Source organism: Psammomys obesus, unplaced genomic scaffold (assembly GCF_907164565.1).
Source record: "Psammomys obesus unplaced genomic scaffold, mPsaObe1.curated_primary_1811, whole genome shotgun sequence".
In the NCBI taxonomy this organism is placed as follows: Eukaryota; Metazoa; Chordata; class Mammalia; order Rodentia; family Muridae; genus Psammomys; species Psammomys obesus.
This window is the reverse complement of record NW_026590809.1, coordinates 4,909,211-4,925,400: the sequence shown is the minus strand read 5'-3', so window position 1 is coordinate 4,925,400 and position 16,190 is coordinate 4,909,211. Positions and strand designations below refer to the sequence as shown.

The window sequence follows — 16,190 nt, the reverse complement described above, 5'->3', positions numbered from 1 at the left end:
CTACAGCCTAGGCAAGCACTCTACAGCCTAGGCAAGCACTCTACAGCTGAGGCACACTGTACATTCTGGGGAGGGACAAAAACAAAAACAAAAACCTTCAGTCTTTTTTATAGAATACTAATGCAGGCCTTGGCCTGCCAGAGGTAAACTAGCCAGGCGTAAGTGTCAGTACTGGACTGTCAGTGTGTCCCCTAGATAATTAGCAATGGCATTCCTTTGGAAATCTTGTTTTGGTTAGAGGCAAACAGCGCCCCTTTTTTGTGATAGACATAATCGTGTAGACACTAATTCAGATTGCCTGAGAATGACTCTCTTTTAGTAACTATCTTAGTTGCCGTTCTATTGCTGTGAAGAGACACCAAAAACACGGCAACACTTACAGAAGAGCATTTAACTAGCTGGGGCTGGCTTACATCTCAGAGGGTTAGTCCATTTATCACAATGAGAGCATGGCAACACACGGGCAGGCATGGCCTGAAGCTGAAGAGTTTTACATTCTAATTTCCAAGCAGCAGAAAGCAACTGGTCCTGGCATGGGACTGAAACCTCAAAGCCTACCCCCTGCACACTTCCTCCAACAAGGCCACATGTGCTCCAACAAGGCCACACCCCCTACTCCTTCTAATCCTTTAAACAGCTCCACTCTCTGGTGACTAAGCATTCAAACTTATGAACCTATAGGGGCCATTCTTATTCAAACCACCACAGCAGCTTAATTTTTTGCTGAAGATACTTTTAATTCCCTAAAACAATTACTACAGGCATTATAACCCATGGTCTTATGCAAAATAATGCCTCAACCCAGGTATGTAAAACACGCTTATCAATGGTGATAAGGTGTGCTCCCCTAGATTCCTGAGAGCTCTGAAGAGGGTGAGAGCTGCAGAAGTCTGAGCTCTTGAAGTCAGCACTCCTGGTCAGTGACATTCCTCTTCAAACCCAAGTTCATGAGTTGCAAAGTGGTATTTGCTTAAGAGTAATAACTATGGTGACGGGTAATGTTACACATCTTAATCTGGAAGCAGGGGCAGGTGACTCTGTAAGTGTGCGAACAGCTGGAGCTACATGGAGTTCCAGGGCCAGCTGGGGCTGCACGGTGGCCCTGTCTCAACAGTAACAACAACCAAAACTGGACAGGCTAGGACTGCCATGAGAAATACACAGTCCCCGAGACAGAGTATGTGCTTGGAGATGCAGATACCTATCGTCAGCAACAACTACAGCCCTCACCACAACGAGTAACACACCACACACCGTGTTTAACAACTGCTCCAAACCTAAGGCTACCAGGCGAAATGAAACGTAGCATCTCTGAGCAGCAGCAATCTACTCCCTGTTGACTAAAGATATTTTTGTGTATCTTCATTTAAACAAAGCCGGCATATAAAAATTCATACCAACAAAAACCAAGTGGGTGACAGCTATTACCTATAAGGTCCTCCTTAGGCGGTGCTTTTACCTTAAGCCTCTGGGGTTCCTTCATACACAGAATATGTCCACCATGTTCAACACCCATAATTTCATTTATTTACTGACTGACTGAGAGAGATGCCAGGCAAGTCGTCTTCCAGAGGTCCTCACTAGCACCCATGGATTCTGTGTTATTCTAACTTTTCTTTCTAACATAAATGTGGAAAGTCTGCATGCACTCATTAAACGGTGGCCACAGGCTACAGAAGTCGACCAGCGGCCTTCACTGTCGTTGGCTCTCCTAACCCTTCCAAAGCTCATGTGCACAGTGAGCCCTGCCCTGGCTTCCATGGTGGTACCAACTCTCTGGCCACTGCCCCCTTCTGCCCTCACCTCATGCACTGAATTGAGGTATTTCCACTCAAAAACGACACTTAGTCTTAAGGTTTGGAACTTAAATTTCAAAGCCACAATAAATTTCTTTTACAAATTCACCTCTGTTTTCTATTTTTCTAAACACAAAAGGACTTCTTAAAAGCCTTTTTGGTTTTACAAGGGTCAAGATAAATCAGACCTGCCACTAAGGCAAACACTGCCAAAAAGGCACTCAATCGTGTTATAGCAAACAAAACCCTGTTAACTGTGGCTACAGGATACATCCGGTTTCTTCATGAGTGACTGTTCACCAGCAGGCTAATTTGCATAGTCATGCCAGCCTTTTAAACACACCAACAAAAGACAACTGTCAATTTTAAAGGAGCCCAGAGTTTCCATAACAGCTCTTTGGCTCTCTCCAGTCTCTACCTCCCAGTCCTCACTTCAGGTGCTATGCAGCACACTCCACACAAACCTACAAGAATGTTCCCAGAGATCGTAGTGTTCTCAGGAGAAAACAAGGCTCCTCCTCCTCCTCCTCCTCCCACCCCTACTGTGATATACTGTTACCACAGGTCCAAAGCAGTGGGGCCTAGTGACCATGGACTAAAACCAGAAGCCAACATAAATAAACCTTCCCTCATTGAAGGTTGCCTCTGGGGGACAGAGAGGTGATGTAGTAGAGACGGCTCAGTGGGTACAGCGCTTGCTGTGCAAACATGAGGACCTGAACTTGAATCCCCCAGTACCCTAATAAGAAGCCAGGTGTGGCCTCATGGGGAGGAAGAGCGCCAGCTCAGGGTTCAACGAGAGACCTTACTGGGCAGCACACGCCTGCCATCCCAGCACTCAGGGGACAAAGGGGAAAAGAGAGACCTTGATGTCCTCCTCAACAAGAGCCCTACTCTCCGCTCCTGCTTAGGCACCTATACTTACCAAAGTCCCATCTTACTAATGAACTCTGAAGTATGGCCCTGGCTGCTCCTCCTTAGCCTGTGACTCTCTCCAAATTCATCTAGTTCCTCGTTCATTTTCATTTACTCTTTCCTCCCTTCTCTCTATGTGTGACTCCTTTCTCATCCTTCTGAAACTTCCTTCTACAATATTGTAGCCTGAATGCAAAAGGTCCTCCATAGGGTCGTATGTTTGAATACTTGGCACCAAAATACTGACACCATTCTTGAAGGCTATGGTACCTTTAAAAGAGCCTTGCTGAAGAAAGTCAGTCACTGACATGAGCCGAGACGTCACAGCCCATCCCACTGTTTTTATTTTTTTTAATATTAGTTACAGTTTATTAACTTTGTATCCCAGCTGTATCCTGCTACCTCTTTCCCTCCCAATCTCACCCTCCCTCCCTCATCTCCTCCCTGTCCCTTTCCAAGTCCACTGACAGGGGAGGACCTCCTCCCCTTCCATCTGACCCTGGTTTATCAGGTATCTTTCAGGACTGGCTGCAAAGTCCTCCTCTGTGGCCTAGCAAAGCTGCCCCTCCCTCTGGGATGGGGGTGGGGTAGAGGGTGTCCAAGAGCTGGCCATTGAGTTCATGTCAGAAATAGTCCCTGTTCCCCTTACTAGGGTACTCACTTGGATACTGAGCTAACATGGGCTACATCCGAGCAGGGGTTCGTTACATCCATACATGGTCCTTGGTTGCAGAAACAGTCTCATAGAGGATCCCGTGCCCAGATATATTTTGTTCTTGTGGAGCTCCTGTCCTCTCCAGGTCATATTAACACCCCCTTCTTACTCACTCCGGTTTCTAAGGGTAGATGTGACCAGCCAGCCTCCGGCTCCCAACACCATACGCCTTGCCTGCCTGCCACACGCCGTCCTCACCATGACAACCTGGGTCCCTCTGAAACTGTGAGCCAAAATAAAGCCTTTCTCCTGTCAGCTGCTTTTGTCAGAGCTTTTTCACCGCAGTGAGAGAGTACAGCACCCAAGTCATCGTTCTCAGGGTCTGCCCTGAGGCAATCCTGCCATTTTTCCCAGTCTCCAGGGTAGGCTCACAGCATCACCTCCGTGCAATCCCTCCAGGACCAACAAGCCAACTAAACATGTCCCCAGACTCAGCACCAAAACCTAAAACCCATCCCCCTTTCTGCCAAGCCTGCGCATCAGGCTGAAGGGTGGCCAGCACTCACCTCCCACAGACAGGAACGGACCTCGCCCTGATCCCCACACCCAGTCGCCAGCCTCTAACCTGGGATTTTCCTCCTGCCACTAGACCTGGTCCAGGTAGTAGCCGTCCACCCAGGCTCACAGAGGAGTAAATGTCGTCAGGGCCCTTGGGATCAACTATTCGCCTCCTTCACACACCCTCAGACGCCCTGACTGTCTGCGGCATCTGCTCCCCACCACCCCGGAAGCTGGATGGTGCTGGACTCCCAGGCACACTCCCTCTTTACTTGGAGAATTCCTCTTCCCCACTCAGCAGAAACCCCTAAGCCTCCTTTGGTCTTACAAGTTACTTCATGAGGAGTGGCCTTTGTTCAAAATGCTTGAGACCAGAAGTGTTTCAGGGTTTTGAGATTTGGGTTGGAACCCAACTCTAAGCACCAAACTCGTTAGTTCCATATATAAAGCCTATACGTGTGATAAAAATTCTGGTCATGAAACAAAGTTTCACGGTATAGAATTTTCCACCGCAACTTGTCAGCACTCAGATTCCAATTAGAAAGCTCTGTGTGAACTTCTCTGTGTTCTTTCGTGCCCTGAAACCAGTTAGTCCTGTTAACTATGGCATTCTATACTTCACGAGAAATGAAGCTGCCTCTAATTAATTTGCATAACCATCACTGGAACCCCAACTTGTGCATGCAGCGAGCAGAGCCTCCACAGCGCCAGGCAACACCTCCCCCTAGACAGGCTTGGAAACCTTTTCATACTGTACTAGCAAACACATACCAAGTTTACCACTTCTCCTGAAAGTTAACTAGAATGCTGCATGGGTTAAGTTCATTCAGCTTACCTACTATCCAGACATTACAGAAGAGGAAGGACAGGCAACTCGCCTGAGGCCACGCAGTGAGCAAAGCTGACTTTATCACGGTGACTTGTGACTTAATACCTCTGCTGCCTTTGACCTGAATGTCACAAAACACAGCAAGGCCGTCGGTCTCAAAGACAAAAGTATTTTCAAATTCTCAAATAAGTATTTGAACATGCCAATGGCACTCTCATTCCCAGGCACTTTTTCCTTTCTTTTTTGGTACTCCTCTGTTTGACAGAATGAGATTATAAAGTGGCTGGCAGATAGGCTATGGGCGGTGGCCATATGATCTGATAAGGGAAAACCAGAAGGCACCTCAGCTATACCACCGGTTCAGTAAGTGACCTTTAGCTCTAACGACAGGAGGGTGTGGCTGGAATGGCGTGGCTTTCTACATGCAACTTCCTACAGTTTTCCCATTTAATCACTGAGAGGCCTGTATCCAGCTCTAGATTGCAAAATATTGTTAGCTTAAAAAACAAAAGCTACCCGTCTCCCAAGACTATTTTGTTCTTTATTGTTAAAGCTATACTGCTCATCCAAAGGAATTTAGGACGGAGCTCTTTGTGGTTGGATATGGTCTCCCTATACAGCTCTGGCTGGCCTGGAACTCACTGTGTAGACCAAGATGGCCTCTTAGTTGAAGTGATCCTCCTGCCTCTGCCAACCAAACACTGGGATTAAAGGCTTGCACCCATCACACTTGGCTAAACAGAGTTCTTTTAATAATGATTATAAGCAATTCTCTGATTTTTTTTTTGTTTGTTTTGTTTTTGTGTTTGCTTTTCAACACAGGGATTCTCTGTGTAACCTTGGCTGTCCTGTCTAGGAACTCACTTTGCAGACCAGGCAGGCCTTGACCTCACAGAGCTCCACCTGCCTCTGCCTGGCATGATTTTTTTTTTCAATGTTTGATGTGAGTGTTAAATAGTGCCACCCAGCAGGTTTGGAGCCACTCCAACCCATAGCCAAGGTAGTCAGATGTCTAAGGCGGGGGAACCAATAACAAAGGCAGGTGGATCTCTAAGAGTTTGAGGCCAGCCTGACCTACGCATCAAGTTCCAGCGAATGAATGAATGAATGACCCAATGAGAGTTTTGACTCACAAAGAAACCTTAGGTGCTGAGGGCTTAGGTTAACTTGCCAACATCATCCAGCTACTTGGTGATGATGCCAACTTGACAGTCATAGTAAAATCACTCAACTGTCTAGAAGCCATTACAAATCCTGCATGCAGGAGGTGACACTGCTCAGGCTCATTGGGCTCCTCCAGCCACTTACCTCACCACCATTTGCTGCAAGACAGCACTGCTTCAGCACCCCAGGGCAGGGGTGCCTGTGGGTGAGCAAATCAACGACCGAGGAGAACCCACAGTCAGAGATGAAATACTAAATGGCACAGGATTAACATCTTCCTTAGGAAGCACAGGGAAGAAAATCTAGTTGGACTAGGGAGGCCGACGGAGCTGGGTCAGAGGCGGGGTGTGACTCCTGCCTCAGAGGAAACCTCGGAAGCTTCTGTGGGGTTGTTTAGTAAGAAGGGTGCTATGCAGAAGCAGTCCCTGGCCAGTCCAGGAGGTGTTTCCATATTTGGGAAACCACGCAGAGTGGGCCACGGGTCTACCAGCAGTGAGGAGCCACAGCTCCAGGCGCTACCTCCGGCAGCCTGAGGAGCTCCGCTGATCTTCAGTGACCTTGACTCACAAAACTTCAACACAGGAAAGAACTTCGGGACTAGATAAGCTTACGAAGGAGAGGTGGGATTTAACAAAACTATTTTAATGTACGCCAAACTCCAAGACATAACTCAGGGAGAGAAAGTTAGTTACACCCAAGAGCAAAGAGTTGTGCTTCACCAAGAGAACTGCAGACAGGACAGATAGAAAAAATGGGGGAGGGGTGCGGGGGAGGAGGAGTATGTGGGCAATTAACTAATTCTCTTGGCATCAGCCCTTCTCGTGCACCGGTGGCTCTCAGGTCACATCTGAAAACGCTGGAAAGGAAGCCCTTTTCCTTCTTTAGCGGAATGAGATCTAAGTGGGATAAAGTAGGTAAGTCTTGAAGCGGAAGCCACTGAAGACATGCAGGGGCTTTACCAGCGTGCTCCCCCTGCAGGGGCACAGCTGGGAAAGGAGAAAGGCCTCTCCTTGTGCTCCGCGCAGTTCTTGCTTCCCTGCTGGCAGGAGATGCGCTGGACTCCAGGAGAGGGCTCCTCTTCCTTCTCCTGTCTCGTCACTTTCCTGTCTTCCTATCAGGCCTCCTTTCCAGCTCACCTCAGGACACAAAACAGCCATTCCTCACACTCACACGCCTTCCACCTGAGGGGCTCACACTCACATGCCTTCCATCTAAGCTAAAGTTTCTCCATGTACACGGTGTTTAGAAACACAATTATCATTTTCCCTTCATGTTTTAACACTGAAAGTCCAATTTCAATTACACCAAAAAAAAAAACAAAAACAAAAAAAAGTCCTCAAGGTTTTTTATTGTTAAGTCAGACCAGTCAGCCATTTCTTCAGTTGTGAAATGTACACTCGCTTTCTCTGATTATAGCACTGAGCTAATAACACAAAACGTTGAACACATGATTTAGCACTACAGAGGCACCTAAGCACTAGAGAGAGGCAGCACTTGCCCAGCACACACAGGCCAGGGTCTGAGCCTGATCACCCCAAAACATCTTAAGGGTTCCATGGATTCATTAGTTATAGATCATTTTCAAAGGTAGTCTTTTTGATTTCTCACAATAAGGCTTTTGTAATGAACACGCTCTAGACATACTTACAGTCTCACTAACAAGATAAAAGCTTGGAGCTGGGATACACAAATATAAAGCAGATCTAAAATGCAACAGAACTATATATTGGAAGTCTAAATCCCAAAAATATACTGTGGTGAGGGAATACATGTTCAAAACCATCTTGTAAAGTCTACGGGCATGCCAAAGCTGCTGTGTGAAACTACAAAAGGCCTAGTAACTTGCTGGGTGTGGTGGCACATGTGTTTAATCCAGAGGTAGAGGCAGGAGGATCTCTGTGACCTGAGACCATCCAGGACTGCAGAGAAAGTCCCTGTCTGGGAAAAAGAAACAAAACAAAACAGCAAAAGTCTAGCAAAAATAAGAACAGAGATAGGCAGTTGCCGATCTTCAGGGAGAATGAGAGAAGCAACCAAAGATCATTTGTTCATTCATTCACTCACTCATTCATTCATTGGAAGCTGGACAAGAAAATACATGGAGGTAATTATAAAGTTCTGTGTCTTTAAACTCAGGACCTCATTCATACTCTGCCAATAAGCCATGTCCTTGGGGGTATCTGAAATTTTGAAGTTTAAAAAAAAAATTATTTTTTTTTTTAGAGGCTAGAGAGATGGCTCAGAGGTTAAGAACACTGTCTGCTCTTCCAGAGGTCCTGACTTCAAGTCCCAGAAACTACATGGTGGCTCACAACCATCTATAATGTAATCTATGTCCTCTTCTGGAATGCAGGTGTACCTGCGTTTCTCAACTAAAAAGTAAAATAAGAAATGGCGTAGCCAGGTATGGTGGCACAGGCCTGTAATCCCAGCACTCAGGGAGGCAGAGGCAGGCGAATCGCTGTGAGTTCGAGGGCAGCGTTGGCTACAAATGAGTTCCAGTACAGCCAGAGCTACATAACAGAAACCCTGTCTAAAAAGAAGAAATGAGGAAAAGAGGGAGGAACAACAAGGGAAAGGTCCATACAAAGACAGAAAAGAAAGGATGAAAAGAATTTTGAGCGGATCTATGCCTTACAATGAATCTTAAACAAATATAGCTTCTGAATATCTATGCTTATAAACTGTCACTTTTGTTTCTAACAGTGACCACAACAGTCACACTTCGATATTTAATCACTGTCACTGTACTGAGCTAGTGAGGACTCTACAGATTATCAAATGTACACTTTCAGGTAACCAGGATCTACCACGCAGCATTACCTGCAGAGGACATTCACACACAAGTTACACCCCCTATTCTGAGATGGCTCGTTACTGCGGTTACGGGCTGGGGAATCAGACAAAGCCATGGCTGTATTCTACCTCCACACAACTACCATTCGGACATGCAGTTAAACCTCTCTAAACTGTCTCCTAATCTATAAAGCATGATAACAAATACCATGGAGTAAATCTTAATATATAATAATCATGAGTTTAGCATCAAGTAAAAGAGACAGTCACTATAACTAATTAGCCATTATCATACACAGTTTAAATAAGAAATGTTGGGGTTTTTTTAGATTTTTAATTGTACATGTATGAATGTTTTGTCTTTGTGTTTATGTATGTGGACCATGTGCATGTCTGGTGTGCACACAGGTCAGAAGAGGGTGTTGGGTTCCTGGGAACCGGAGTTTCAGATGGTTGTGAGCCACCATGTGGGTTCTGGAAATCCAACCTATGTCCTTTGCAAAAGTAACATATACTCTAAAACACTGAGCCATCTTGGGCCCAAGGAATAACTTTTAAGTCTCTGAGGTTTAATTTTTAAAGGAATCTAGTTAGACATTCAAGACACTTCTACTCAGAATAATCTGGGAAGTTCAACACGCCTCCACCAAAACTGAAAATAAAGCCAACTTGGCAAGTTTCCTTTATATATATATATATCTTTAAAAAATCAAAGGCAAAGTTAGAGGACACTGAAAGCCAGAGACAAAGTCTTCCCATTTAAATTACTAACAAGAGGCTTCAGACATGACAGAAGACAGTGTTACCTCAATGGTCAGACAATGGTCTATACAGTGGTCTGTACAATGTCACATCTGCCCAGCACTCATTCAACTACGATTTACAGTAACAGGGCACACCTGGTGCAGGGCAGGACTGCCCAACAGCTCTCAGGACAACCTCTCTCCCAGAGGTTTCGGCTCTCTTCTAAGTGCTGCCATTGATGGGCTATGGCTTTCTTACATGGCAGAGAACGACTAAATATCCTCAAGCACATCTCAGTGATGTTAAGTGTCTCAAAGTTCTGGTCACCGGTGTCACCATTTCAACCCTGAACAACTGGATGACACTCCTGTCTGGCTGCTGGCACCTCAGCTGTTCATGGTCCATTAGAGTCTAACAGCCTTGTGATACCTTGAACTTGACATTCATCACTGTGAATCACGTTTCCCCAGGGTATTGGTGAACACTACTTATTTCTAGAACTTTCCAGCATTGCCAGAATGTGGTTCTTCCCAGAGTCTGACAACTCTGTTCTTGCTCAGTAGCAAGGACCATTTGGGCAAATGCGTTGTTTAGGAGCAGTGAGTACCGAAAGGTTAGATTACTGCTCTACAAGCCACAGCAGCCTCTTGACCCCAAGAAAAATGCCTTATAGATGATATAGCAAATATTACCTTTGAGTTGATTCTGAATGTTTTGCACGTGTCAACCCAGTCTAATGAAGCAGGTTCCACGGTTACTAAGTGGCAACATTTGAACAGGGACTGACAGGCTATACCGTTCATTGTTATCTTCTTTCATACCTTTCCTTTACTTTTGTTTTGAGACAGAGCAGCCACAACTCTCAACCCCGGAACTCTCTATGAGCAGGCTGGCCTCAAACTCAGAGTCCCCTACTCTTGCCCCCTGAGTGCCGGGATTGTGAGCACTGCACCGCCGCACGCGGCTCACCAGCTGCTTGAAAGAAGAAACACAAGAACGTAAAGCCCCCTCCCCTCTGTCCCGGTCATCTTCCAAAATCCTAAAGAACTGCGGAAAAAGGCTGTCAGGAGCCAGCTTTGGTGGGGCACACCTCGTGATCCCAGCAATCACAGGACTGAGCGGAAAGGGTCATAAGTTAAAGGCCAGCCGGGCTTCGGTCTCAGCTGCGTCTCAGACAAATAAACCAAGGTAAAGAAGCCCCAGTAGATGGGATGGCTGAGTGGCCAGTGCAATAATGGCTCACACAAGGACATCAGCTCACTGAAGAGTGAACAGTCAATGAGCAACGCCCGTGCTGCTGGTGGATTCTAAGTCAGAACCAAGGACCACCTGCGGCGAGAAAGGCGTTCCAAGCCAGTCTTCCCTCCCCCCAGCTCAAACCTGATCCTAATTATTTTCCCAGCCAGCATTTCTACAGGGGACCAGGCTGCGGAAATAAACTCCAAGTAGGGGGCTTAGGGCTTATTCCACATGAGGCCCTGACTGCAGGAGAGTTGGGGAGGGAGGGCCCTCCTCAGTGAGAGGTACTCAGGACAAAAAACATGCACAAACATTTTTCTATTCAGGGAAAAGTTAGACCTGGAATGTTATGAGCTTTTTCAAATATTTCACTTTCTATACTGCTCTAATTCCCACTTGGTAGCCACATCAGCACAAATCTACAACCCCAACAAAACAACCAGGAGAACACCAACCCAGACAGTCCCACTGTGATTTAAGGAAGATTCAGATGTGGCCTCAGGTCTAAAACAATTCATACCTCACGCGGTACCATGAACACAGATGTAATTAGTTCATTACTCTAAGACTGGTTCCACTCAGGGGCCAAAGTGGCAGGGACAGTCCCAGACGCCACAACCCAGAGTGACAACCTTCTTTCCGTCCCCTTGGTAAAAGACAATCTTTCCCCCATGTCTCCAGCAGGCTTCCTGTCAGCCAACTTCACCGGAATTGGAATCTTCATTCTTTTCACTTATCTCACATTGCCCTAAAACCTGCTATGTAGCAGAGAATGACCAAGAACCCTTGATCCACCCACCCACACCTTTCTTTAGAGTACTGGAATTACAGCCTCTGCCACCAAGCCTCACTCATGGGTGCTGGGGATTAAACCTCGTGAATGCTGTGCAAGCACTCTACCAACTAAGCTCCATCCCCAGTCCTTGGGCTTCTCAATGTTAAAACAATTCGCCAGACCAAGAAAATGGATTGACCTAAACCGAGAGTGGTGAATTCTACATCTCAGCCTGTGTGGTGAATTCTGCCTCTCCTGCCCATGTCCAAGTCACCTGGACAAAACGGGCTCAGTGGCAGGAGAGTCTCCTGGATCAAGAGAGCGGCTGAAGAAGCACTTCCCAGGTGGCCTTCCCTCCCACTTCAGTCAACCTGCACTGATCCACTAACACTCAAGTGACAGAGAACTGAAATTCTCTCCAGCCCTCCAACTCGGCAAAATGTGTAAGGGCAGCGTAAGAAATTTTCCCAAAAGAACGTCTCTCAACCAGTATACGGAAAGAAAGGGGTTTTTACTGTTTGCCTCACTGAAACAAAGCACAAGCCACTAAACCACAAAGGTCTAGAAATATCAAACCCTAGCCTGTGCAGACCTATTCCAGAAGAAAGCTCAGAATGAGCGAGGACCCTCTGGTCCTTCACTTGTACAGGATGGAGACGGGGCTCTCACAAAGCCAGACAATACAGGTTTACTGCAGAGCACCTCATGTAACCAAGGAGTGATCACCGATGGCTAGGACTGTTTGCTGGCGCTGTTTATCCTACAGGTCAAGCATTCTGTGTAAATCACAAGCACCTAAAACTAGGCATCTCCTGGAAAGTGCACAGTCGTTTCAACTGCTCTGAAAGTGGATGCTGGCCATTCTATGGAAGGGGAGGAATGACAAAAGCAAGAACTAAAAAGCCATTTGAACAAAGAGTCCATTGAAGTGAGTGGATGATCTCTCAATCTCCCACAGAAGTCACTGACTCTCCTGCTCTTGAGTTCCTCCCAATCCAACCACCCCAGGCCCCGTGCTTTTCCAGCCCATCCTACACACACACACACACACACACACACACACACCCCACAGCCTCTAGTCTAACCCATCTCTCTCCTCTTATGTCAAGCTTCCGTCAAAAGCCTTTGGCTTCTCCTTTTCCCACTCAACACCTTAATCTATAATCAGAAACTGACCTTCCCATTCCTGTCAGTCTGCTCTGACACGAAATCTCCCTTCCAGCCAAACTGGCCACATCATTCTTCCCCCAGCACTGCAAGTGTTCCGGCTTCTCCTCAGCTGTTTCCAATCCGTATATAAAACGCCACTGCGTTCTAAAACTCCCAGCTGTCTTCCCCTGCTGTAGCTTACCACAAACTTGGTCCTGACACCACTGGGATATTTACTGTCACTTAATCGTTTTACTCCCTTCAGGTTCTGTTTTTGTTTTGTTGTTGTTGTTTCATTTTTGTATTATGTGTGTCTGTGTGGGGTTATGTGTGTGCAAATCCAAGTGCCATGGAGGCCAAAGGTGTCAGATCCCCTGGGAGCTGGAGTTACAGGTACTCGTGAGCCATCTGACAGGAATGCTGGGAATCGAACTCTGGAAGTGCAGTAGACCCAGCTCTCCTGGCCCCCCACAGTTTAGTTTCTGAAGATAGGGTCTCACTTGGTAACCCAAAGTAAACTCAATCTGCAATCCTCCTGCATCGGCGCCCGGAATACTAGGACCGCAGGGGTGCACCTCCATAGCCCAGGCTTGGCTGGTATTGTTTCGTATACTTTATTTCAAGAACTGAGCACAGTACAGATAGTTCAAAACTGTTCCCCAGGCTGAAGTGAATTCACTGGAAAAAGCACACACAGGGGCAGGACTTCTCTATGGTGCCCACACAGCATCAAACTGTGAGCTCTACTTACTGCTGCCATGGAATAGAACTCACCAGGAAGCCTCCAGGCCTCCAACTTCCTTAAACACTATGGAAGAATTCAAAAATGATTCAAGACGTTCAAATGACAAGCCAATTGTCTCCTTGCAGGACAATGAAGAACAGAAATCATTTAAACACATAATCCAAAGAAAAGCCCAAAAGGCCTTGTTCTGTTAACCAAATTATAAACTATCAAGAAACCGAGGCCGTCTAGCAATGCTCACCAGCTTGATGGCTGTTCTGTCTGCAGACCCTTGCCCTAATGTCCTCTCCTGGATCTCTAGACTCCAAACTTACGGACATTTTGCGGACAGACAACTGACTAAGTGACCTCACGGCGAGTCTCCAAATGCTGAGGAGTGACTGATGCTGCCAAGAAGTGCAGCAAGGGAGCACGGTAAGAATCGCATGACCCGACCGACCAAGACCCCGCCGCAGAGAACTAACCTAGCTCTCCTTACTTAAGCTCGGCCCTCGCCATCTCTGCTAAGAAGCAGAGGCCAACTTCCATGGGCCAGGTGGGGAAAGGCCAGCGTCCTTCAAACTTGCCTAAAGAGCATATACGAAAGCTTTTATTATTGTGGGAAAAAAACTAAAGCTGAAAGATGAAGCTAGAAAAGATACTACTGTCTACCTGCTCTCCTAAATAAGATAATCACCCATTTTGTGTCTCATCTTTATCCACAAGCACAAGGATCAAGACAAGGAGTCACAAATTCCAGAAGATCTACCTTCTGAGAAGGAAAGGTAACATCCCACCCACCACCCCAACCGCAACACACACACACACACACACACACACACACGCACGCGCGCATCGGCTGCCCCAGGAACATGAGCCATGCTTCCTGCCAGCAGAGCAGCTAACATGCAGTCACAGAAATAGCTTCCTATCCATGGCCAAACTGACTTTGCCATCTGCCCCTCTCCTCACGTCCCTAGCTTCAGGGGAAACTACTAGCCAACCAAACAGGCTGGAGGGAGACGACTGAAACCTGAACCCCCAGAGCCCACATAAACACGGAAAGGGAGCTCAAACTCCACAGAGCTGGCCTCTGAACCCACTTGTGCACAATGGCACAAGTATGTCCCTGTCTAATGATGCTACTTCACACTGGGCCAAAGAAATCTGAACACAGACACTTCACAGCCCCTGGCTGGGTCCCACCCCTCTCACTGTCCACCTTCACTCCTCCACATTCACAGACTACCCTCCTGTTTCCCACTCATCACAAAGTAACTCCCAATCCCAACTCAGAAACACTGGAGAGGTCACAGAACCAAAGGAACCTTGGAGATGGTCCAGAGAGGTTGAGTGACTTGTTTCCCAAATTACAGGGACGGCTCCACTAAATTCTTCCCATTAAAAAATATTTCAACTAATTCATTAAGTGCATATTAACTGGGCCAGGCACTTGGATGGGAAGATGAGAAGGCATGCTCAGTATGGTTTCATCTTCCTAGATGCAAAACGGTGTGGTGAGAATATACATGGGGTATTTTTCCAGAGGTGACATCTACAAACACACGGAATAAACTCCCAAGGAGAGCCGTTATTGAACCAGGGAACCTACGCAACACTGAACCAAGAGGCTGGGTAGTAGCCCTGGAGCTGGGCCCCAGGGCGGTCAGGTTTTTAAGGAGAAAGGAGATGCTCACAGTAACTCAAGGAAGGGACGCAGGGTTCCAGTGTGGCCTGGATGCCAGCACCTGGCCCTGGAGAACTTCTCCCCATTTGGAGAGCATTACAACTGTTTCTGCACGAATTTTAACTGGCCCTACTTCTCGAGGTTTTGTTTGTTTGCTTGCTTGCTTGCTTGTTTGAGTATGGGATTGTTTGTTTGCTTGCTTGCTTGTTTAAATATGGGATCGGACCGAGTCGGAAGGCGTCAAGCCTGAAGAGATTATAATTTCCTACTCACAGGCACTGCGGGCCAGAACCAGGGGGCAGTCTGCCCACTGACCCTTTCCATCCCCAATCTTTGAACCCGCCTCAGCACAGGACAGAAGGAATGTGCAGAAGGCAGCACAAAGCCAGGTAGACTTTCTGGTTTAGCAGACGAGGGACCCAAGTCAGGGTTGTCGCGCAAGAGAGAAAGGGAACGCATAGGAGGTGTAAGTTAAGGGAATTTTGAAGAACTCAACTACAGGCAGGGTCTCCAAGAATCACCAAGAAAGTTACTTGGAAAGGTTATGAGACAAAACTGTCGAACTGATTGATGTCTCTGTTTTGAGGGAAACTGGGAGCAGCGTTAGGGCGCACGAAAACCTGACTCCGGGGCCGAGGCGTGCTCCGCCGGGCCAGGCGGGAGCCCCGGGGCAGCTCCCACGCAGGGCTCTAGCCCCCGCGCCGCCGAGGGGCCGGGCGGGAAGAGGGACGCGCCCCAAGCGCCTGGGAGAGGAATGTCCTGGAGCTTATCCCCCAGAGAATCTCCTTTTCCTCCAGCCCAGTCTCGGGGCTCGGAGCCATCCCACCCGGGCCGGGAAGACGCTCCTCCCCGCCTTCCTCGCCACGCCACAGCGCGAACGCGAGCGGGCCCCGCTTACTCTTGGTGGCGGCGATGAGGTTCTTCCCGTCCTTGATGAGCTCTTTGATGAACTTGTTGGTCCTCTCGAGCTCCGCTTCGTGCGCGCGGATCCTCTCCCGGAACCACGGGCTGTCGAGGTAGCAGTCGCTGAACTCCAGGGGCTGCAGCCCCATGACTGCAGCGGGGCGCGCGGCGCAGGCCGAGCTGGGGCTCCGGGCGGCGGCGAGGTGCGGGGCTCCGGGCGGCGGCGCGCGGCTAGCAGAGCTGAGCGCGCGGCGAG

The 16,190-nt window shown here is 47.7% G+C and overlaps 1 protein-coding gene across 2 annotated transcripts in view; it reads right to left on the bottom strand.

Annotated features, from left to right (window-relative positions):
- Window positions 1–16,136, bottom strand: part of Arhgap10 (Rho GTPase activating protein 10) — a 248,703-nt gene extending 232,567 nt beyond the window's left edge. For both annotated transcript variants that reach the window (XM_055609092.1, XM_055609093.1), the window contains exon 1: window positions 15,930–16,136. In XM_055609092.1, the coding sequence (XP_055465067.1) occupies window positions 15,930–16,083 (154 nt within the window). In that variant the 5' untranslated portion in view covers window positions 16,084–16,136. The remainder of the gene's footprint in view (window positions 1–15,929) is intronic.
- Window positions 16,137–16,190: the final 54 nt, after the last annotated feature.